Below are 25,758 nucleotides of genomic sequence, written 5' to 3' on the forward strand. Positions count from 1 at the left end.
ACCTGAGGGAACAAACGGACAGTATTAGATAACTTTAATGCCGTAACAATCAGGATTTGTTTTTTAAATATTGATCTGCGGCTGTTGTATTACGTCGAAGGCAAAACTGCTCTGTGTATGACAAAGGTGAGTTCCGGTATTAGAAACACGTTCGAGTTACTAGCAGTGTTGGGCATATACTTCAAAAAGCCTATAAGGACATCCTACCTTTTGTTTTCGCTCTTTCTTCAACCAAGACATCCGAAGAAGACATACATGATCTATTTTCTAAATTGCCTGTAGGTATTATGTGAGGAAGGGAACCAGACAGCCAACCCATCATCCTCACTGCGTGTGACCATTCAATAAAAGTCAACTCACGGGTTGAGTTGTCAAAGTCGCGCCCCAAAAAGTCGCTGACACTTTGGGCAGTGTGATCGGTCAACAATTCTGCCTGCCTCTGCCACAAACCCAACCAGGACCATTTTAAACCAACAGAAAACATCCGCAAGTTATTAGCTACAATACAATCAGTCATTGACTGGGTATGATATCAAGCCGGAGAGTCTATTCAAAACTTGCCATTAAACACAGTTGCCCAGAAACTGCAAAGACTGGGTGACAATAGAACTGACTTTTAGATAGCCGCATGCTGATTGTCACATATACACCTCCTGCAGATTGTCATACACTTCCCGCAGAAGCACTTCAACGGTTTTACGCCAACCAACTACTGTAGACCTAAGTACTGATTATTTTTGGAAGGTGCAGATCGTTATAAAGGTAATGTACTTTTAGCCTGCAGTATGGGTCCCTATGTATAAATGTAATAATGATATTACCCCCAGACAGACTTTGTAATGATATTGAGATGTACTTTATTGGGATACAAGTACTAAAACTGGTCTTTGACAAATACCAAAGGAGTCCAGCTGTTGATGTCACCAAACTCTTCCTAACTTAGGATTAGTTTTAGGACTTTATAGACAAGTAAGTTCCTTATCTGGATACGTTAGAATGCATTGAACCCATCGGAATTACTCGGACGTCCTAACCCGAGATAGGGTTAATCCTAGTGTTCCGTAAAACCACCAGCGCGTTTAAGTCTGATTCACCATTTCTCTCGCACATTAATCTGTGCTAGGTTTTAATCATCGAGAATGGCGCTCCTCAAGGCAGACTTCCTATCGTCAAGTTTCCCATCACTAACCAGGATCGCATCACTCATGCTGGCAAGCTGGGATAGCATTCTCTTGACACTACTTATCGCTACTCTGCTCTTCCTACTCGTCAAGCTCATCCAGTTAGTAAGATGGAAACTTCGCTTCCAACATGCTCTACGAGATTTCCCCAAACATCCCAACGGGAGCTGGTTCATGGGAGACATTCCGGAGGTAAAAACTGTTGACAGCTAATATTAATTACAAGCAAAATGAAATTCCCACACGGAAATTGAACCCGGGCCACGGCGGTGAAAACGCCGGACCCTAACCACTAGACCATACGGGATTACATGCTCTTACTTTTTATTATATAAATCGGGCAACATGAAAACTAATACATAACTTATTATCAAAGCAAAATAAAATCCGTACACCGGGAATCAAGCCCGGGCTACGTCGGTGAAAACGCCGGATTCTAACCATGGGATCACAGACGCTTACTGTTTGTTCACAAAAATGTAGCAATAACTTTGTATAATATATAATTCAACATAAAAACTAATCAGCATGATTTAATATCCAAGCAAAAGGAAATCTCCACACCGGGAATCGAACCCGGGCCACGGCGGTGAAAACGCCGGATCCTAACCATTAGAACATCATGGGATTACATGGTTCAAATTGTTATTGTAATAAAAGAAATTATCGATCTTGATTTACACCTTTAAACATTGAACCCGTGCAAACAAATTGAGAATTGCATACCATAAATCAAACCTCGGCCCCGGCGGTGAATGAAAACGCCGCAGATCTTAACCACTACCATGGAAATTCATGGGATCTACTGAATTTGAACTACTATTATGCAGAATTCATACTCAAATTTTGGTAGTTTTGGACACCTTTGGGGATTGTCAAAGACCCAACTTCCCACCTGGTGTGTCTCACCATAATGCTTAAAATAACGAACCTGTGAAAATTTGAACTCAATATTGGTCGTCGAAGTTACGAGATATAAATAATCGAAGAAAAAAAAACACTTGTTATACACGAAGTTGTGTGCTTTCAGATGCTTGATTTCGGTTCCTCGAAATCTAATTGGTCATCAGATGCATAAAGCATTCTATTATTTAAGAGAGAAATTGCCTCTTCCTCAAAAACTACATTACTTCATCAGAGGGAGCCGTTTCTCGCAATGTTTTATACTATCAACATGCTCTCTCCGTTGCTCGCCGACAAGTAAGTTGTTATGCTAATAATTATTTTGAGTAACTACCAATAGTGTCCAATACCTTTAAGTTCAAGGTCGCCACTTTATTGTTGATTGTGGAAACTACCAACATAGGATTTAAAAACCCGTTGCCCCTTCCGTTATACCCTTAGGGGTGTTCTGCACCCAATTGCCGAACCCCTTTCATGATGGACGGCTTTAATACTTAATTCAAACACTTTGGCACGACGTTCCCAGCTCCATTTTGGTAGACTCTAAATCCCTTGGTTGAACAAGTTTTGACAAAATTATTTCTCTGAGGACAATGTTTTGTATGATTTTGGATTATTATATTCATTGTTCGAGCAGTGTATTGACCTACAGCACTATGCCGATTATAAATACCATTAAAGACCGTGATGCCAGACACGGGGCAATTCAGTTCACAGGCAACAAACTCTAGAAAGTCTTTAATAACAAATAAATCGTCCACATTTCAATTTTGTCTTCACTTTCCAGGGGATAGCGATTTACGGTCGATGAGAAACACCAAGTTTTTAAGTTTTACAAAACCTATTGTGTCCTTTACTTGCGCTTCAAGTTTTCAATGAAGAGGTTTTTGCAATGACTGGAACCAAAAAAGGGTCAAACGTTCAAATTACGAGAAAAGGTAGACTTATCTTGAAAAGCTTTGTGACGGTTGCCAACAAATCAATGAAACATGAACTATGAGGTTATCTGTAAAATGCATCATTCAAAACTGTTTTAAAGGTACTGGACACAACCATTGTTAGCATAAAAAGCTTACTTGGTATTGATAGTATACAACATTGTGAGAAACGGCTCCCTCTGTAATAATGTAGTTTTCGAGAAATTCTCACTCAAAGACAAAGGCTTTTATAAATCTGAAAGCACACAAAGTTGTGCAACAAGTGTTTTTTCTTCCATTTTTCTCTCGCAACTTCGATGACCAATATTGAACCCAAATTGACACAGGTTTGTTATGTTTAATGCATAATGTTGGAATATAACAAGTGAGAATACTGGTCTTGGACAATATTACCAAACCTTCCCTTTAAAGGCATAGGACACTTTTGGTAATCACTCAAAATTCACTAAATAAAAAATTACGTGCCAAGTTCCAAGTGCCTTTAAGATGTTCAACTGACTGTATAAATATTTTGATTTCTTCAACAGTACACCAAAGGTCACAATGGGATGGCAAGGGAGTTCCATTTTGACTACGAAGAGGTCGATGACGTCATGCAGTTCTGGCTTGGACCGTTCATGCCCGGTGTGGTAGTCTTCAATCCAGATACAGTCAAGTCTATCGCCAACAAAAATGGTAAAAGAATGATGGTGGTGTTGAAGTGTTGTGGTGTTTGTTGGGGCTGGGTTCCTTGTTTACACTTTCATCCCGTTTTATGGCAAAACAGCTAATCTCTGTACTTCCTTTTCTTAAAAGCAATGGACATTGGTAATTTATTTAAAATAATTACTAGCATAAAACCTTACTTGGTAAGCGAGTAATGCAGCGAGGTTGATTGTGAGAAACGGTTCCCTCTGAAGTAACGTACATTTTTCGAGAAAGAAGTAATTTCTCACATATTTGATGGCGAGACCTCAGATTAATTAGAGCTTGAGTTCTCGAAATAAAGCATCTGAAAGCACACAACTTCGTGTGACAAGGTTGATGTTTTTTGTTTTGTTTTCTTTTTTCATTATTATTTCGCAACTTCAACGACCGAGTGAGGTCAATTTTTCACAGGTTTGTTATTTTATGCATTATGTTTAGATACACCAAGTAAGAAGACTGGTCTTTGACAATTACCAAAAGTGTCCACTGACTTTAAAATGTAATAGTTTCGAGTTGGAAGGGTCGTGTTTCGCTCGTCCCAAGCGCCTTGTAACCAAAGAGGCTGGGACGGGCAAACGTATCATGCACGCTAACTGGTCTATCCAGTCCCATCATGCATCACACTCACACTGCACCTATGCACTGCATCACAGAAAAAACACTGAACGCATGACGTACTCCCTGAATAGATCTGTGCAAGCTGATTAGCCCATCCCAGCGGTCCTGGATAGACCCTGGCCGCTGGGGCCGAGTGAAGGATCGAGTTTGCTTTCAACGACACACTCCAGTGAATTACCCCTTGGTCTCCTCCATTTTGCAAATTATACAACTATGTAAAACCAGTGTTTTCCGCTTTCGCTCCCTAACCAGAACCAAAGCAAGAGTCCGTGATGAGATTTCTACGAGAGTGGATTGGGGACGGTTTAGTGGCAAGCTCTGGCGAGCATTGGGCCCGGAACCGACGCTTGGTGGCGCCAGCATTTCACTACAGCGGACTCAGACCACACGTATCCATCTTCAGCGAATGCGCTCACACTCTGGTGGTAATTTTGAAACTAATGTTGGTTATTCTTTCCAAAATGCTGCTTGAAATATCCCTGCTCAGCAATATGGGCAGGGTACCAGTCACAAATTGTAAGTGCATACATGGTATCTTAGCTGGTAACCTAAATTCTGGTAAACATAATTGTGTTTTTGCTTAAAGGCAGTGGACACTAAAATTGCCAGTTTTAGAAGGCCTTTCGAAATCGCCGCCCAACTTTCTTTCTTTTTTTTTTTTTCTTTTTTTTTTTAAATCAGAAATTTAATTGTGGACAAAAAAGTGTGCCAAAATGCATCAAAAACCTCTTCAGAGTAATTAAAACTAACATGAGGTACACAGAATATGTTGGTGGTTATAGACTACACAACCATACACATGTCAATGGGAAACTACACAACCATACACAAGTCAATGGGAAACTACACAACCATACACATGTCAATGGGAAACCATACAACCAGAAACAAGTCAATGGGAAACTACACAACCATACACAAGTCAATGGGAATAACACATCCATACAAAATTCCAGAGATGCCAAGTCCAGAGGCCAGCTCTGCGTGACATTTTTTAAAGCTCAACCCCCCCCCCCGAAAAAAAATTGCCAGTTTTAGAAGGCCTTTCGAAATCGCCACAAAACAGTGTGCCAAAATGCATCAAAAACCTCTTCAGAGTAGTTAAAACTAACATGAGGTACACAGAATATGTTGGTGGTTAATGACTACACAACCATACACATGTCAATGGGAAACTACACAACCATACACAAGTCAATGGGAACCTACACAACCATACACAAGTCAATGGGAATTATACAACCATACACAAGTCTATGGGAAACTACACAACCATACACAAGTCAATGAGGTACACAGAATATGTTGGTGGTTAATGACTACACAACCATACACATGTCAATGGGAAACTACACAACCATACACAAGTCAATTGGACACTTCACAACCATACACATGTTAATGGGAATTAACACAACCATACACAAGTCAATGGGAAACTACACAACCATACACAAGTCAATGGGAAACTACACAACCATACACAAGTCAATGGGAATATACACAACCATACACAAGTCAATGGGAATTGACACAACCATACACCAGTCAATGGGACACTTCACAACCATACACAAGTCAATAAGAATTGACACAACCATACACCATTCAATGGGAAACTATACAACCATACACATGTCAATGGGAAACTATACAACCATACACATGTCAATGGGAACTACACAACCATACACAAGTCAATGGGACACTTCACAACCATACACATGTCAATGGGAATTAACACAACCATACACAAGTCAATGGGAAACTACACAACCATACACAAGTCAATGGGAGACTACACAACCATACACAAGTCAATGGGAATATACACAACCATACACAAGTCAATGGGAATTGACACAACCATACACCAGTCAATGGGACACTTCACAACCATACACAAGTCAATAAGAATTGACACAACCATACACCATTCAATGGGAAACTATACAACCATACACATGTCAATGGGAACTACACAACCATACACAAGTCAATGGGACACTTCCCAACCATACACAAGTCAATGGAAATTGACACAACCATACACCAGTCAATGGGAAACTATACAACCATAAACAAGTCAATGGGAATTGACACAACCGTACACAAGTCAATGGGAAACTACACAACCATACACAAGTCAATGGGAAACTACACAACCATACACAAGTCAATGGGACACTTCACAACCATACACAAGTCAATGGGAATTGACAAAACCATACACAAGTCAGTGAGACACTTAACAACCATACACAAGTCAATGGGAATTGACACAACCATACACCAGTCAATGGGAAACAATACAACCATACACATGTCAATGGGTAACTACACAACCATACACAAGTCAATGGGAATATACACAACCATACACAAGTCAATGGGAAACTACACAACCATACACAAGTCAACGGGACACTTCACAACCATACACAAGTCAATGGGAAACTATACAACCATACACAAGTCGATGGGAATGGACACAACCATCCACCAGTCAATGGGAAACTATACAACCATACACACGTCAATGGGAAACTACACAACCATACACAAGTCAATGGGAATAACACAACCATACACAATCCAGAGATGCCAAGTCCAGAGGCCAGCTATGCGTGACATTTTTCAAAGCTCCACCCCCCCCCCCCCGAAAAAAATTGCCAGTTTTAGAAGGCCTTTCAAAATCGCCGCCAAACTTTTTTTTTTTTTTTAATCAGAAGATTATTTGTGGACAAAAAAGTGTGCCAAAATGCATCAAAAACCTCTTCAGAGTAATTAAAACTAACATGAGGTACACAGAATATGTTGGTGGTTAATGACTACACAACCATACACATGTCAATGGGAAACTACACAACCATACACAAGTTAATGGAAAACTACACAACCATACACAAGTCAATAGGAAACTACACAACCATACACAAGTCAATGGGAAACTACACAACCATACACATGTCAGTGAGAAAGTACACAACCATACACAAGTCAACGGGAAACTACACAACCATACACAAGTCAATGGGACACTTCACAACCATACACAAGTCAATGGGAATTGACACAACCATACACAAGTCAATGGGACACATGGGGAAAAAATGCCAGTTTTAGAAGGCCTTTCGAAATCGCCGCCCAACTTTCTTCTTTTTTTTTTTTTTTTTTTAAATCAGAAAATTATTTGTGGACAAAAAAGTGTGCCAAAATGCACCAAAAACCTCTTCAGAGTAATTAAAACTAACATGAGGTACACAGAATATGTATACAACCATACACAAGTCAACGGAAATTGACACAACCATACACCAGTCATTGGGAAACTATACAACCATACACAAGTCACTGGGAATTGACACAACCATACACCAGTCAATGGGATACCATACAACCATAAACAAGTCAATGGGAAACTACACAACTACACAGTCTCCTGACGATGACTAGAGCAAGCTAGTCGAAACGTTGAGACCAATTCCGAACTGACTCCGCGGCAGTACAGTTATTACGATCCTATAAGCTAAAGTAGTAGTCCAGTCAAATTTCTATACCATCCGCCCTGGTAATAGTTATAAAGCAGGACAGTTCTTTTCAGAACTGAGAAGTCTCCCGAACCTCCGATTATCTACTCCTCGGCAGTAGAATAAAGCAAGACAGTTCCCTAAGAACAACTCTACCTGGCAAGTAGATACACACATGGTGTTACCGCAAACCAAACATATATAAACTACACAACCATACACAAGTCAATGGGAGTAACACATCCATACAAAATTCCAGAGATGCCAAGTCCAGAGGCCAGCTATGCGTGACATTTTTCAAAGCTCAACCCCCCCCCCCCCACCCGAAACAAAATTGCCAGTTTTAGAAGGCCTTTCGGAATCGCCGCCCAACTTTCTTTTTTTTTTTTTTTTTTTTTTTAAATCGGAAATTTAATTGTGGACAAAAAAGTGTGATTAAAACTAACATGAGGTACACAGAATATGTTGGTGGTTAATGACTACACAACCATACACATGTCAACGGGAAACTACACAACCACACACAAGTCAATGGGAAACTACACAACCACACAAGTCAATGGGACACTTCACAACCATACACAAGTCGATGGGAATATACACAACCATACACAAGTCAATGGGAAACTACACAACCATACACAAGTCAACGGGACACTTCACAACCATACACAAGTCAATGGAAATTGACACAACCATACAACCTTACACAAGTTAATGGGAATTGACACAACCTTACACAAGTTAATGGGAATTGACACAACCATACTTCAGTCAATGGGAAACTATACAACCATACACAAGTCAATGGGAATATACACAACCATACACAAGTCAATGGGAAACTACACAACCATACACAAGTCAACGGGACACTTCACAACCATACACAAGTCAATGGAAATTGACACAACCATACAACCTTACACAAGTTAATGGGAATTGACACAACCTTACACAAGTTAATGGGAATTGACACAACCATACACATGTCAATGGGAAACTTCACAACCATACACAAGTCAAAGGGACACTTCACAACCATACACAAGTCAATGGGACACTTCACAGCAATACACAAAGCAATGGGAACTGACACAACCATACACGAGTCAATGGGAATATACACAACCATACACAATTCCAGAGATGCCAAGTCCAGAGGCCAGCTATGCGTGAGATTTTTCCAAGCTCAACGCCCCCCCCCCCCGAAAATTTTTGCCAGTTACAGGCCTTTCGATATCGCCGCCACACTTTTTTTTTATTCTTTATTTTTTTTATTTTTGTTTTTTTTTAAATCAGAAATTTAATTGTGGACAAAAAAGTGTTCCAAAATGCATCAAAAACCTCTTCAGAATAATTAAAACTAACATGAGGTACACAGAATATGTTGATGGCTAATGTGGAGGTACGATTGTGTCAGATTATTTCCTTCCAAACTAAAAAAAATGACTAAAAATGATGTCCAAAATCCTCCGCTCACTTCCTCTGCCTGTTGTGTCTTCGCTAGTGGAGCGCATTTAACGAGTTTGCTAAAACAAATCGGGAAAAACTTGTGCGCAGTAAGCGTTTTGCGCTCTGCCGAATTTGAGTTGAACCTGCTGGAAGAGCAAAAGCGTGCGCAATCTGCAAATTTGTGCTCTGTTTGTACAAAGTTTGTACAAAAAAATGATGATTCTGATAAACTGCGTGCAATCTGAAGATTGTGCAAACATTGTAGATTGCGTTTTTTGTACACACGAGCGCGATTTGGCAATGCATGACAATATTTTTTTTTTTTCCAGTCTGGACCCAATGCGTGAGAAAATGGTTGCTGTGCGTGTGAGCGTGAGTCAGAGCCCAAATGAGTGAGTCTCACGCTTAATGCGTGAGACTTGGTAGGTCTGGGAGAGGTTGGTGGTATAAAACATTGTGAGAAACGGCTCCCTCTGAAGTGACATATGGTTTTCAAGAGAGAAGTAATTTTCCACGAATTTGATTCCGAGACATCAGATTTAGAATTTGAGGTCCCGAAATCAACCATCGAAACGCACGCAACTTCTTATGACAAGGGTGTTCTTTCTTACATTATCATCTCGCAACTTCGAGGACCAATATTGATCTCAAATTTACAAAGGTTTGTTATTTCATGCATATGTTCAGATACACCAACTAGTGAAAAGACTAGTCTTTGACAATTACTAATAACGTCCATCTTTAATAGCTTATTTTTGGCGGCTCTTTTACTGTATTCCTAATTCGTTTGAGTTCTTATACAATTTTTGTGTTATCAAACTTTCAGAACAAATGGAAAAAGCTTTGCCAAGGAGAGCAAACTACGGTGAACGTGTACGACCACATGGGCTTGCTGACTCTAGACAACCTGCTTAAATCCATCTACAGCTACGACAGCCACTGCCAAACCAAAGGGTAAGTCAACGAAGTGGTGTCTAAGCCCTTTTCACACGACATCCATTGAGCGGGGTCCCTTGCTTTAGGTTTGGCAAGGTTGTGAAACTTCACAAATAATTGTGTGTAAAGGACAACAAGGTTTGATTACTGGCGACTGTCCCTGTGAAAACAGAGACCGTCAAACAGTAATCAAAAATTGCTGTCCTTTCACACGGCCTAACTGCCAGGTTATTAAATGCTGCCCTCTCTGGCTGTTGTGTGCCAGCATGTGCCTCTGCCAGTGGTAGCAATTTTGACAGAACTCGCTGTAGCCTGAACGTCTGACGTCATTCTTCGAGGCTGGTGAATAACGCCAGAGACCGGCATCAAAAACCGGCGTGAAGTTTGACCTTTGACCTCCCTCATTTCACACAGGGTGCGTTCATTTAGCTTCCCTGGGCCTACCCCGCGGTGCTCACAATCGGACAAGAGATAAACGAACGACCACTCATCGCTCTCGTAGTGACGTCGTTACCCTGGGGCCAGCCCCCAAGTGACCCACTCCACAAGCAGGGCACTAGGGGCTGACCCGGGTGAGCTCCTGGAATGACGTCAAAAGCTATTCGAACGCACCGGGGCAGACCGGGGATGACCCAGGGAAGCTAAGCGAACGCACCCAATGTGATACGCGACGACAGCAGGCGGCAGTACAGGTGCCCAGTCTAACTATAAGACAGATACTGTAAGGACCATTTATTTCGTGTTGTAGATGTCTCAACTGGGATTTGAACCAACACCGTCGTCTTTGCGCTATACTGGTTACAAATACGGCTCAAATTAGACACAGCGGGCCTTTTCCAAACTTTAAAGTCACCTGGAAGTGGTATTTTTTTCAAAATAAAGCTTTTGTCACTAATATATGTGTGTTTTGATGAGTGGAATGTGAATAAACAGTTAACTAAGGTTTAAAAATTCAGTTCTTATGTTATTTACAAATTTAAGAGTAGACCCCGACCCGAGAGGGCGCTGTTCGTGACGTCAATCGAGGCAGACTTGCCTGTAATGCGTAGAGTAAACACAATATTGCAAAGTACATGTACGGACCAAGTCGTGAGTTTGTACGTTTCAGACAAATAATTTTTTTGTTTTTTTCCGGCAATGCCGACCAGGTGTATTGCTGCTGAATGCAGAAAAACACTTTTTGAAATGTACCAACTCACGACTTGGACGTACATGTACTTTGCACGTGTGTTTACTATACGCATTGCAGGCAAAGTCTGCCTCGATTGACGTCACAAAAGGGGTAGGCGGAGTCAGTCCCCCAAACAACTTTATACATTTTTTTAACATATAAATCGTGACAAACAATTACTTACAAAATTGTTTTATTGTTCGTTAGCATATACTGTTTGAAAGGAAAAAAAAAATCTATTTCCAGGTGACTTTAATAAAGGCTTCAGCACCGGATGCCTACACTGGTCACCCATAATGGGGAATTAATATGTTAACATGTGCTGTAAGAGGATGTTTCAAAAGAGGGCGGTATACCAGAATAAGTTTGTAGACAGTTTGCCATGGGACAGAATATCCGGGGGACAGAAAAAACTCCTGTCACAACGGCTCCGGCTCCAATTTTGTCAAAAATTGACGACGGCGCCCAAAACGGAGTCAGAACACATGCCCCACTGAGGTTTAGAATGCCCTTCCCATCAACAGTAATCACAAGTATTGTTTAGAGATTTGCATGGTGTGGATAACCGGGAAGAAACTTGAGACGAGCTGAGAGCACTGTCCGAAACGTCGAGATCACACACCAGATCTCTTCAGCGCCAACACTCAAACTAAAAAGATTTGCACATGGTTGTACCCGCAAGTTTACTATTAATATAAAGTTTCTCCCTATCACTCTAAACACAGTGTTTAGATTGTCAACACATTTCTAATCAGCACAAGTTTTGCACCCATTTTTGCCACACCACATGTTTAACCTAAAACATGTTTAGATCATGTGTGTTTAAATCCTACAAACCATATACCCCAAACTGATAAACATGTTTGTCATTTAAACACGTTTAAAAAATGGGTACAACTTATAGTGTCTATAAAGACACTGGACACTATTTGTAATTGTCAAAGACCATGTCTTCTCGCTTGGTGTATCTAAAATGCATAAAATAACAAACCTGTGAAAATTGGAGCTCAATTGGTCGTCGAAGTTGCGAGATATGAATGGAAAAAAAAACTTGTCACACTAAGTTGTGTGCTTTCAGACGCTTGATTTCGAGACCCAAATTCTAAACTTGAGGTCTCGAAATCAAATTCATTGAAAATTACTTTTGTCTCAAAAACCCCGTCACTTTAGAGGGAGCCGTTTCTCACAATGTTTTATACTATCAACCTCTCCCCATTACTCGATACCAAGTGAGGTTTTATGCTGATAATTATTTTGAGTACTTACCAATAGTGTCCACTGCCTTTAAACTCTAAAAACTGTTTTTACAGTATAACCATGTTTTCTTTATTTTCCCTCAGCTGTACCTACGTCCACGCCGTCCGCAAATTAGCAAATCTTTTCTTCAAGCGTTTCGTCACCATGTGGCAATATGTAGACTTCCTCTATTACAAAAGCCCAGACGGTAAAAACTTCCGGAAATTCCTTAAGGTTGCGCTCGACTTCTCCAGACAGGTGATCGTTAAGAGGCAAGCAAAGGGAGGACAAGAGAGGGCGTTTCGTGATCTCTTGGATATTTTAATAGACGCCCGGGTGAGGAAGCTATTTTTTTTTTTTTTTTAAATGAGTTTTTGACTATCACCTAGAACTTTTTTTTTTTGTTATGTAGGTTATAATTAAATGTAGGATGTTAAAGGACAATGAAACTCTTGTTTTATATATAGGATGATGACGGACAAGGCCTGAGCGAGGAAGAAATTCAGAACGAAGTAAACACATTCATGTTTGGCGGGTACGAAACGACCAGCACGGCAGCCACGTGGGCCATCTACTGCTTGGCCCAGTATCCGGACTACCAGGACATCTGCAGGAAGGAGGTTGACGATCTGATGAATGCAAAGGGCACTGACGAACTTGACTGGTGGGTGTCAACCTCGTTCGCACGGCTAGTGCTTCCTGTGTCGTTCGTTGATCAAGGCAGATTTTATTGATTATACCCGTATATGATCATATTATGCCCTTTTCGAAACTGCGATCTCGGCTTCAACTCCGGCTCACATGCTTCGTCAGTATGTCATTATTAAAAGCATCATGCTTGAAGCATTACTGACGAGGTCAAAGCCAGGAGCCTGCACCCAAGCTGTTGTTTCTAAAACGGCCAATGTGTGTATAGACCATCGTTGATGAAGAAACCGCCCTCTTGTTGGCATGGACGGCCGATTGGTATAGCAACACATTCGGTAGCCTTGCTCAAGGCAGTCGAATTATTCACTCCGAAAAAAGACCGCCGCTGTATAAACACCCACCCGTATTCACTGTGCGTAAAACCCACCCGTATTCACTGTGCGTAACATCGCACGACACGATGCCCCCGTACACTATCCGCATGCGTCGGCCGTCAGGCCGACAGCCTTGTAGGGTCTGTGTTGAAGCCACTGACCTCATTACTATAATAAGCGAAGAGTTCCCACGGTCAGCTCATTACCATAATGCCCGCGAAAGATGAGACATGTCTACATCATCACACACCACCACCACGGACGCTCAGCGAGCATGATAGGCGTGTGTGATTGGACGTCAAAATGAATAATTCATTTGCCTCACATCCTGTGTTGTCTGATAGGTCTGACGAACGATATACATATTCATGAGCTGCATACTAGCATATCCTAGAGCCCCCCCCCCCCCCCAATTTCGTCCACTATTGGAATTTTTTCAATACAACACAACATTAAAACGGGAAGATACAGACCCGACAAGGCTGTCGGCCTGACGGCCTCCGCATGCGGTTAGTGGTGTACGAGTGCGATGACTTGTGTGAACAGTATTCGTGCGATGTGACAGTGTGTATACGGGTGGGTCATTCGGTGTGATCGCACACACCATGCACAGGGTATACGGCGGGTGGGTTTACAGCTGCGTCTTTTCGGAGCGAATAATGCGACGGCCTTGAGCAAGGCTACACATTCGGTCGTGTTAATAGATGTTGTGGTCAAATCAACATTTCTGCAAACTGTCAATTCTAAAATTAAAATAAAAACATGCATCCCATTGGTTCCTTTGTTTACATCAAATTTAATCTTTGTTGAGTATTTGTGAAACATTGTTGGAAACAGTTTCTCCTCTGCATTTATGACTTCCCAAAGGTGTCCTACCTCGGTCGGCAAAAACGTGGACTATGACGTTGTAATAGAAAGGTCTGTTAGTAATTGGAAGGCACTTCACGCATATTTTGCAATGAACACTGAAACTTTGTAGGGTCTTAACTCGCAGCGAAATAAATTGACACAAACTGTACAGGGTTGTAGTATACTTACCGGCCAAAACCCATCAATCAACCTCATTTCTCAAATTATGGGAAATGATGGAAAACGCCTTCATGGTTGGAGTGTCTAATTGGTTCGGCGTGATACCCTCAAAATCACGTTTTACTAATTATGGTCGTTTTCGAATCCTCGTCATTGGCTTTTGGATTCGGCTTCGGGCTCCGTCCTCTGGTCTGACCCCTTGAACGTGTATCACGCGTATTCAATACAACTATGGGGTCTAGCTTTCCAGGACTGAAGCTGAAGCCGTGGCTTCGAAAAGGGCTATGAAGGAAGCGGTGCAAAAAGGGCTCGTGAACGAGCTGTGAGTGTATTGGTGATGGACTTTAGTGCGACCCTTCATGTGTCATCTGGCTTTTAAATTAGTCTTCTCCTTTAACAAAAATGATGGACTGCGAGTCATCACTGTGCCATCTTATGTTAAGGACCCTGTTGCACACAGTGATAATGGTTATTCTTCTCATTCCTTTCAAAGGGACCAAATTATATTAGTTTTTTAAGCCCCCCCCCCCCCCCCACAACAACACAACGTGCCCATACTTTAAAGGGGCTGGAGAGTGGATTATTTGGTAACTTTCAAAGACCACTCTTCTTATTTTTACTTTGTGTATCTCATTATATGCATAAAATAACAAACCTGCGAAAATTTGGGCTCAATTGGTCGTCGAAGTTGCAATAGAATAATGAAAGAAAAACACCTTTGTTGCACCTATACTTTGCGTGCTTTCAGATGCATAATAAAAGGCTTCAGCTGAAGTCTTTTATTTGAGTTCTTTCTCAAAAACTACGCTATTTTAGATGTAGCTGTTTCTCACCGTGTTTTATACTATAACAGCTCTCTATATTGCTCGTTACCAAGTGATTTATTATGCCAACAATTATTTTGGGTAATTATACCAATAGTGTCCAATGCCTTTAAAATTGTGAATGGTTTCCCCATTGTGTTGCTGCAGGACTGATATGAGTTCATTGCCTTTCTTGACCATGTGCATCAAGGAGAGTCAGCGACTTTATCCCACTGTGCCGTTCGTATTCAGACGCCTTACGGAGCCATTGGTCCTCAGCGACGGGAGAGTCATCCCAACAGGTACCATCTTTGATCTTTGATCTTTGACAGTTTCTTTTTTGCTTTTCTTGTTTATGCAAATCATCAGACCTACATATCCTTAAGGGAACTTAAGGTGTGGGCTGCAAAACAACTATTTTTTTCAGAGGCCGTTGGCACCTACTAAGGGGTGGGGCACATGCTGAAAGTAGTAAACAACTTCGACGACCAATTGAGCTCAGTTTTATCACAGGTTTTTTATTTTATGCAAATATGTTGAGATACACCAAGTGAGAAGACTAATCTTTGACAGTTACCAATAAGTGTTAAGTGTATTTAGTTGACAAAAAAAACACACACAATGTTTGACCCATGTTGTTTGTCTAACAGTCTCTAAACCCACTCCCATTCTATCCATTCAATAAAACAATCCCCTCGTCTATTTGAATCCCCATAACACATCTAAAAGGAAAGGAAGGGGATTTCGGGTGCGGGGTTGTCGTCGAGGGTGCAAGTGAAGGGTCTCCTCTTCGCTCTGGACAGTGACGTACCCGGGTGCCCTTCGGGTGCAACGTACGCAGAATTTCCGGAAATGAAAGACGCACTGTCTATGTTGAAACAAGCAGTCCATCTATTATACCAGTGTTTGCATTTATACAAGTGATTATACAAGCTTTGAAGGGACACACCGGCTCACCGTTTACGCAATTTAGGGGTGGAGAATCATAAATAATGTTTTTATAGATGGTTGCTGCAAACAAAAATCATCAAAATGTCACGTATTTAGCGAAAAATGATTTAAAAAACCAAAGCGGCCATATAACAAGCTTCAGTTACACGGACTCTTTGAATGTGAATCTTATGTTAGAATTTTCACCATTATTTACATTTTGTAGCGATAATTTGAATACATGATCTTTTTCGTCAATTATTCGTACATAATTTTGTAAAAAAAGATTTAAATTTGGTTAAGTAAGTTACTTTTAGACGGCTGCAAGTAAAACTAGCCCGGAAGGTCACGTGATTGTTTGTACCACTTTTTGGTTAGAACAATCACGCGACCTGCGTTTTTGTCTTAAAATGCTCAAAAACGGCTTAATTTGATGATTGTTTTTAAGGACTGTTCTTCTTCATTCCTGGAAGACTGTTGAAGTCACATCTTAGTCTATTTTGTAGCCCAAATAGCCCAATTCGGCCGGTGTGTCCCTTTAATAAATACACTGCAGCCGATTTCACGAAACGCTATTATTAACCCTATCTCGAGTTATACTTAGGATCAATCTTAAAGCCATTGGACCCTTTCGGTAAACAGTATTGTCCAAGGCCCACACTTCGTGTACCACAACTTCTATATCAAATAACAAACCTGTGAAAATGTAGGCTCAATCGGTCAACGGAGTCGGGAGAAAATAACGGGAAAACCCACCCTTGTTTCTGCGCGTTTCGCCGTGTCATGACATGTGTTTATATTGTTTTGCTGTTTTCTCAAAAAGTAAAGCATTTAATGGAGTAATATTTCAAGAGAAGTCTTTTACCACTACCTTCCTAAGATTGATCCTTAGTTAGGAAGAGTTTGGTCGACGGCTGAACACTTTGGGTAAAAAACACCCTTGTCAGATCAATATTCTCACTAGATGTTTCCAAACGAAAACGATCATAATAATCAAACCAGTGACAATTTGGGCTCAATTGGTCATCAAACTTGCATGAAAATAATGAAAGAAAACCACACCGTTGTTGCATTACTTTGTGTGCTTTCAGAAGCATAAAGGCTTCATCTGAAGTGTTTAATTAGTAATTGAGTGATAAATTACTTCTTTCTCAAAAACTACGTTTACTTACGAGGAAGCCATTTCTAACAATGTTTTATAACATGAACAGCTCTCCATTGTCCCGTACCATCAAGTTTTGATACTAAGAATTATCTTGAGAAATACCAATAGTGTCCACGGCCGCATTTAAAGGCACTGTACATGTTTGGTAATTGTCAAAGATTAATTGTTCTCATTTGGTGTATCCTATTTGGTATATCCCATCATAAGCATAAAATAACAAGCCTGTGAAAATCTGAGCTCAATTGGTCATCGAAGTTGCGAGAGAACGATGAAAGAAAAAACACCCTTATTAGACGAATTTGTGTGCTTTCAGAAAAGAATAAAAGACTTCTACTCTAGCTAGAAGATTTTTATTATTTTAATGAGAATTTACCTTTCTCGAAACTTCAGAGGGAGTCGTTTCCCACAATGTTTTATACTATCAACAGCTCTCCAATGCTCGTTACCAAGTCAGTTTTTAAGTTAATATTTGTTTTGTGTAATTACCAAACGTGTACCTTCCCTTTAAGGATATTAACGGTGATGTTTTTGTAATTGAAAACGTCTCTGTTATTGTATCACACGTAAGATTTTAATGTTGTCAGAAGTTAAACGGTTCGATTGTTTTCAAAAGCAAGCTGTTAGCAAACAGTGAGCTCCTCTGCAAACAGTTGATGTGTTTAGTGTTCACAAGGCTGATGTTAATTTGTCACTATTAAAAATTTGCTTCATTGACGCGTTCAGACGGCACAGATCAAAGGGTGATCGTCTTTTGATACTTTTATCACAATCTCGGTTTTTTTTTAATACGTTTTATAATAACCAAACATGTGAATGGGGAAATCTAATTTGACATCAATTGATAACAAATTACGGGCTTTTGGTTGGTTCAATTAGTAGGAGAGGGATTCTTACACATACATTGGCTTCGGTGAACAATTTCTCTCTTGAGGATTTCACGGTAAATTAACTTTCAGTCGCTAGGGAAACAGAGGTTTAATTGATAAAGTTGCAAAAGACAAGAACCGGTAAACCATAAACAATTCTTGGTAAAGTGATATTAAATACAAAATAAATGAGAAACTGAAAAAATCAAGAGACTTCATGCGTTGTGTATGTAAATATCTTAAAAATAAAAAAGTCTTACAGCGCACGTATCTACCAAAAAGGTACTCAAGGCGCTGAGTATACAAACTTACAAAAAGAAAGGTTATTGCAGTGATGAATTCTGACACCCAATTATTTAGCACCTTATAAGGGTTTACAAGGTGCTACAACGCAGTAAGCAGCCACAGCCAGGAACACCGGGGCGAACCCCTTCTCTTTTCGATATTAAGTGCACTGGGTTCCTTTACACGCGTTACACAACACATGGGACCAACAGCTTTACGTCCCATCCGAAGGACGGTTCAATGATTGATAAGTGTCTTGCTCAGGGACACAGTGTCACGGCTGGGGATTCGAACCCACACTCTGCTGATCAGAAACACCAGAGTACTTCGGGGTGCGCTTAAGTGCTCGGCCACGATACTTCCATGTTGGTGTTGGGTATGAACTGTAAGTCGTTCGTGTAAGAGCGTGTCTACCCGTTGAGACCAGCCTCCCGGAGATGGAGTATACCAATTTGCAAACCCCATAATCGAGCCATTTCTCCAAAGGTTAATGAGCTGTGGGGTCACATTCATTGATATCCTAAGCTGCGGCATTTTTTTTTTTTTTTTTTTTTTTTTTTTTTTTTTTATCATAGAGATAGATCACTGAGTGCACATCTCGGGGCCTTGTTTACACTTCTGGGATAGAAAAGCAATTAATCGCTCCAAGTAATTGCTAACTGCATGTCGAGCCTCGACTTCATGCTTCACCTGTGTTGTATAATATCTTTGGGGAACGATTACCGTAACAATTACCGTGAGAGTAAAGAGTCGTATATCATGCTTCTATAACCGCTGTTAGTCCCCAATTTGAGGCTATACACCACGAAAAAGGCTGCCCATGCATTATTCCACAGGGCAAAGTAGTAAAGCAGATTGCACAAAATACACAAACAAAAGTCAAAATGACCAGGACTCCACCCGAACCTGAATGACATTATAACCACCAGAACTAAGTCTGGTGACTACACGCTTGCAAAAAAAATCTGCATTATATTATCGGATGCTTATTTGGGTACCGGACACTTCGGCACCTTGCAAACTTGGCACCAGCAAACTCGGCACTTTGCAAACTCGGCACCCACTCGGTATTCCATGCGTGCACTTGTTGTGACAGACTATTATTGGGAGTAAATCTTCTCTTATAATGAACTCACCTTCTCCATCTAGTTGATAGTGATAATAAGCTGCGAACAGTGGGGTGGGTGAGTTTGGGTCTGTTTTCTTCCCTCCATGTTTGAAGTAAACAACCGATTATGATTGTTGAGACATAATATTATTCTTTGTATAATATTTGGTTTGCGGTATGTGTGTATCTACTTGCCAGGATAGAGTTTGTTTTTAGAGAACTGTTTTTGCTTTATTCTATTACCGCGGAGTAGATGTTCGGGGGTTCGGGAGACTTCTCAGTTCTGAAAAGAACTGTCCTGCTGTTTAACTATGGTATAGAAAATAGATTTGGACTACTACTTTAGCTTATAGGATTGTGATTAAGTCAGTTCTTAAAATTATTATTCTAAGACAAACAAATACTAGGAAAAAAAAAACATTTCATCTTCCAGCAGGGTGGGTGCAGTGTTTCTAACAAAGAAATGTTAGGATAGACTGTAGTCTACAACCTTCTAAAAAAAAACATCTGTGTTTAACAACTTTAAACCATGAGTCCTTAAATCACTGATGGGTTTTTTTAAACACCCATGGCGAGATATTTCTGTCTTGTTGTCTCTCGACTGTCACACAAGAATCGATACTTTACATTTAAGATTATCCAATCAGTATCGAAGATAGCCACTAGTCATCACTAACGAACTTTAACTCAAATTTTCGATCAAACATAACAGGAAACATCATGAGCTTATTGAGCTAGTTTAGGAAACAATCCAAGTGACTTAGTATTGGTTACCTTGTTATTTCATTAAAAAGAACTGTTAGTGTTTTTAACGAGTGTTTAAACTTCCGCAGGATACCATTAAACGTCAACAAATTATCCGGTACTCCCTATAAATGCTGTAACTTTAATCGACGACTCCCTCTTCTTCCGTTTCTTCTTCTTTTTTCCACTACTTTTTTTTTTTTTTTTTTTTTTTTTTTGGGGGGGGTGTTGCTGTTGCAAACCATGGGCCTACTTGCCAATCAAAATAACTTGTGATTTGCCATTGTCGAAACCTTTGGCTTGAACTTTGGTATTATGCACCTCAATAAATAGCATAGCATGCAGTGCAGAATGATAAAAAATATATTCAAAACTAAACGAAAAATAGTAATAAGTTTCACAGCTGCCTTATTTGTTTTACTCTAGAATATTTAAATTCTGCATAAGTCGACTATGGCCTGTCGAGTTGTTCTCCCTCTAAATAAAAACAACCCTGCACTGGTGTAAAATTCAAACGTCCGGTCATCACAGAGAGTATAGAGAAATTTTTCAAGATGCACAGACGCTTGGAAAAGTACACCCGTATAATAACTCAACGGGCCCTAAGACTTCCCTATAACAGGCTGAGCAGAGTCTAAAAGCTCAAGAATCAGTTAATTTCCCCAGGCCTGAATACACCCTTATACTTTAAAAAGCTTTGATACTTTTGATGTTTCGTGTATTTATGAACGAGTATTTTTAGCACTGTCAGCTATATTATTGGAGTTTATTAAAGACATTGGACACTAATGGTAATTGTCAAAGACTAGTCTTCACAGTTGGTGTTTCTCAACATATGCATAAAATAACAAACCTGTGAAAATTTGAGCTCATTCGGTTGTCGAATTGCGAGATAATAATGAAAGAAAAAACACCCCTGTCGCACTATGGTCAAACGAAGTTGTGTGCTTTTAGATGCTTGATTTCGATACCTCAAATTCTAAATCTCAGGTCTCAAAATGAAATTCGTGGAAAATTACTACTGTCTCGAAAGCTACGTAGCTTCAGAGGGAGCTGTTCCTCACAATGTTTTATACCATCAACCTCTCCCCTTTACTCGTAATCAAGAAAGGTTTTATGATAATAATTATTTTGAGTAATTACCATGATAGTGTCCACTATAAAGTGGGTGCACCCATATAGACGTTCCCTCCAGACGTTTCATCTGAGGCTTGTGGATACCTAAACTTCAGTGAGACTACCTAAGTGATTTGATCGGACCTCGTGGGCGTGACGCTCTTCAAACCAAAAATGTTAACAAATTAACTATCATATAATATGAATTAGTCCAGATAAAACGAACGCTATATGACGAATAACAGATAAGTATGGAAAATATTCATTTCCAATTAGTCTAGACATGACACCACGTAACCTAGATTGTGTTGACACTTGGGCATTTCCGATAGGTTAGTACAGTTAGTGTCTACCTTGTATATCAATTATGGATATTGGACATTCCCGTAGGTTTGTATACAGTGGGTGTCGTTATTGTTTTTTACATATTGGATATTTGACATTCCCATATGTTTGTACAGTGAATGGCTACCTTACAATCGCCACATGATAATACATTTATAATAGAAATAAGATAATAATTGGTCTTCAAAATGACATGAATAGACCAATCCATCCTGAAGTCTTGTTTTCGTTTTTTCCCACTTTTCTTTCCTTAGATACTACGGTGTATATTTCCATGAGCGGACTGCATCTGAACCCTACGGTATGGGACAGTCCGCAGGTGTTCAGCCCCGAGCGGTTCTCCCCGGAGAATTGCGTCAATCGCTCCCCTCATGCCTTCCTACCGTTCTCTGCTGGACCAAGGTTAACTTTTCACATTTTTTTTTCTCTTCTCCTGTTTCCTCTTCAAAATGTCAGTTCTTTTTTAAAGACTCTGGCCACCTTGGGTTATTGTCCAATACCAGTATTCACACTATAGTGTATATTAACCTAAATAACAAATCTGTGAAAAATTGGGCTCAGTTGGTCATCAACGTTGCTAGAGAATAATGAGAGAAAAACACCCTTGTTGCACAATTATTTGTGTGCTTTCGGATGCATGTAAAAGCTGAAGTATTTTATAATAAATTGAGCAAGAATTTACCTCTTTCTCAAAAACTACGTTACTTCAAAGGAAGCTGTTTCTCACAATGCTTTATACAATTAGCCTCTCCCCATTACTCTTTACCAAGTCAGTTTCTATGCTAATAATTGCTTTGAGTATTTACCAATAGTGTCCATTGACTCAATCAGTTTTTAGGGGACTAACAGGGATGAATTGGACCCGTTAGATCATCTATGAATATTGTCAATAGGATTAGAGGCTACGCATGTCGACTTTTTAGTCAATCTTTCTGGTACAAAGTGTAACTGGTCTAAATGGACAGTAATTTGGGGTTGAACAAAGAAATGTTGACTACATTGGGGCTTCCGGGTAAGCCCCGACTGTTCAAATTGGCCAACGATCTTTGATCATTGGCTTACCCCCAAACAAAGATGGGCTTGAATAGTAGGGCTAGATAGCCCAGTTCTCGGAGGTCTCGGGTTAAAGTCCTGCCCTGCCTCTTGCTTTATATTCAACCTCAAAATAATCTCACTCTGTGGATTAACGACTGATGTTATGTCAGTGATATACTTTCCAAAGCTGCAGTACTTCTTACAAAGTCAGTTTTTATTGAAATTAATGTTCATTCCCAACGCATACGGACCCTTATGGTAGTACGATTGATAGCGTCGTTGTTAATTTTGTGTCAACATCTAATGAGCGTAAATTTGCAAAATCAGAAAGAAAAAAATCCAAACTAATAATTTTATTTAACTCCAATGGACACTGCTCTAGATTTGCACAGGTCGTTGGTTCGAATCACACCCGAGTAATTAATATGCCTGTAATTTTGTTCACCTAGCTCGGAAAGTTGGTGCTAACACACTTTGATGTATACGGGTACATTAAAACTTAATCTATTCATTGAAGTGTTAATCAGTGATTCGGCAAAATGTAAGGTCAATATTGCAACAGTGTTGTCTGTTTGCATTCTTATAAAGCGGCAATTATAGCATATCGACGGCGAATTGTTGCGTCTAATTAAAACGCGGCTCCCTTGTCTTTAAAACGCGGCTCCCTTGTTTTTAAAACGCGTCTCCCTCGACTTTTGTCTTGAAATAAGACTCTGACATTAGTTACGGTATGACATTTATAATCAAACAGACCGACATGAGTATTCTTTTCGAATTAATAATTCCCGTAAGTCTCTGGTTTCGTCGACAGTAATCCACCGGGAATTGTTTTACGCAGAGCCGACATTTTTGAAGAGTAAATTATACCGTGTCATTTTGTCCCCAATTTCCTTTGATGAATGCTGCGTATTCAAGAGGCAATTAAATTAATATTGGTGCAGCTGGACCACTTGAAGACTAAATCAAAACTCGACTGCCAGTCAATTCAAAATAATCACTTAAAGACATTGGACACGTTTGGTAATTTTTTTTGGTCAAATACCAGCCGTCGATTTCACAAAACTCTTCCTAAATTAGGGTTAATCTTATGACTTAGGACGAGTCCCAACTCTGCACTGTAGCATTCAGACCTTAAGATTAATCCAAAGTTAGGGCGAGTTACTCGTCCTAATAACTCGAGATAAGACGAGTCCTAACTCTTTCTGAAATCGACGGCAGTATGTTTGGGCTCAATTGGTCTTCGAGTTTGCAAGAAAATAATGAAAGAAAATACTTGTTGCTTTGCATTGGCTTTTTGTGCTTTCAGATAAAGAATAAAAGGCTTCAGCTAAAGACGTTTTTATTTGAGTGGAAATTTAATAATAATAATAATAATGAACAGTTCTTATATAGCGCATAATACAAAATGAAGCCTCTAAGCGCTTCTGTGGTTGAAGAGATGGGTTTTTTAAGTTGTAATTTAAATTGTTCTAGCGTGGCACAGTCTTTGAGATTGTTGGGAAGAGAGTTCCATCGTCTAGGTGAAGCATATTTGAAGGAACGTTGACCGTAGAACTTTGTGTGAACTGGAACTGCTGTGAGAAGACCTTTCAAAAATAACGTTACTTCAGAGGGAGCCGTTTCGCATATTGTTTTATACCAACAGCTCTCCATTGCTCGTTCAAGTAACTTTTTATGTTACAATTATTTTGAGTAATTACCAATAGTGCCCAGTCCCCTAAACTGTGCCTTAATTGTTCTATTCGCTCCCCGATAGGAACTGTCTCGGACAGCAATTCGCCGTCTTCGAGCTGAAGACGACCTTTGCCCTCCTGCTACGCCATTTTGTTTTCGAAGCAGACGAGAGTAAGAAAATCAAACTTGTCAACGCTGGAACTCTCCGGAGTGAGACGGGGATTCATGTTCTGATGAAACCTAGAAAGCTGGATGGGAAAGCTGCCTAAAGTAAAAATCAGGTGTAGTAATAGCACACGCGGTTCTTACTTCTGATTTTGTGTTTAATTTTGGAAATCTCCAAACATAATATGAATCATGATGTTGTAATAATGGGAGACTTTTGAGATGCTGGTGGCAGCAGACATAAACGGTCTTGTTTTGCGGCTCTGAGCTGCACGCACCTTTATAGAGAAATTTCGACAACGTTGCCATTTCTACACCTTATAATATTGTAAACCAAACAAGGAGAAGTTTGCGAAAGTATAAGCAAGACAAGTTCTCAGGAACAATAACTAAGTAGGATTTAAAACTGTGCATGGTGGGAATACGATTTGCGGTAACACCATGTAATGAATAACCAAAATGTGTAACACTCACATGGTGTTATCGCAAACAAGACATATTGATACCTCAACAAGCAATGCCTCAAAAGTTGCATCTATATACATTACAAGCTCATCACAGTTAAAGGGTCTACGTAACTTTTGTAGGACAAAAAAACACAATGTCCACAGATTTACACTTTAAACTTACACAGTTTGAAGATAATGATAGTAGAAAGCTTCCCTGCAAAAACTACGTGCTGAGGTGCTGTAGTTTTGGGGAAATGAGTAAAACAATGTCATGACATTAGACGAACATTATTTTAACCATTTACAAACGTATTTTCATGACATTGTTTTTACTAATTTCTCAAAAACTACAGCACCTCAGTAAGTA

The 25,758-nt window shown here is 39.9% G+C and overlaps 1 protein-coding gene across 2 annotated transcripts; it reads left to right on the forward strand.

Annotated features, from left to right (window-relative positions):
• The first annotated feature begins 1 nt into the window (after position 1).
• LOC139954209 (cytochrome P450 4F12-like) lies at positions 2 to 25,527 on the forward strand. Of its 2 annotated transcripts, none has more exons than XM_071953926.1 (10): positions 2 to 762; positions 1,124 to 1,373; positions 3,550 to 3,697; positions 4,580 to 4,752; positions 10,139 to 10,266; positions 12,760 to 12,991; positions 13,123 to 13,319; positions 15,678 to 15,811; positions 22,323 to 22,470; positions 24,860 to 25,527. In XM_071953926.1, exons 2-10 carry the CDS (start codon positions 1,140 to 1,142, stop codon positions 25,044 to 25,046), a joined length of 1,581 nt encoding a protein of 526 aa, XP_071810027.1. In that variant the 5' UTR covers positions 2 to 762; positions 1,124 to 1,139; the 3' UTR covers positions 25,047 to 25,527. The 2 variants fall into 2 exon arrangements, with proteins under 2 accessions (XP_071810027.1, XP_071810028.1); XM_071953927.1 differs by having other exon boundaries at positions 44 to 126.
• The last annotated feature ends 231 nt before the right edge of the window (positions 25,528 to 25,758 follow it).

The sequence above is a fragment of the Asterias amurensis genome, chromosome 2, assembly GCF_032118995.1.
Source record: "Asterias amurensis chromosome 2, ASM3211899v1".
NCBI classification, from domain to species: domain Eukaryota; kingdom Metazoa; phylum Echinodermata; class Asteroidea; order Forcipulatida; family Asteriidae; genus Asterias; species Asterias amurensis.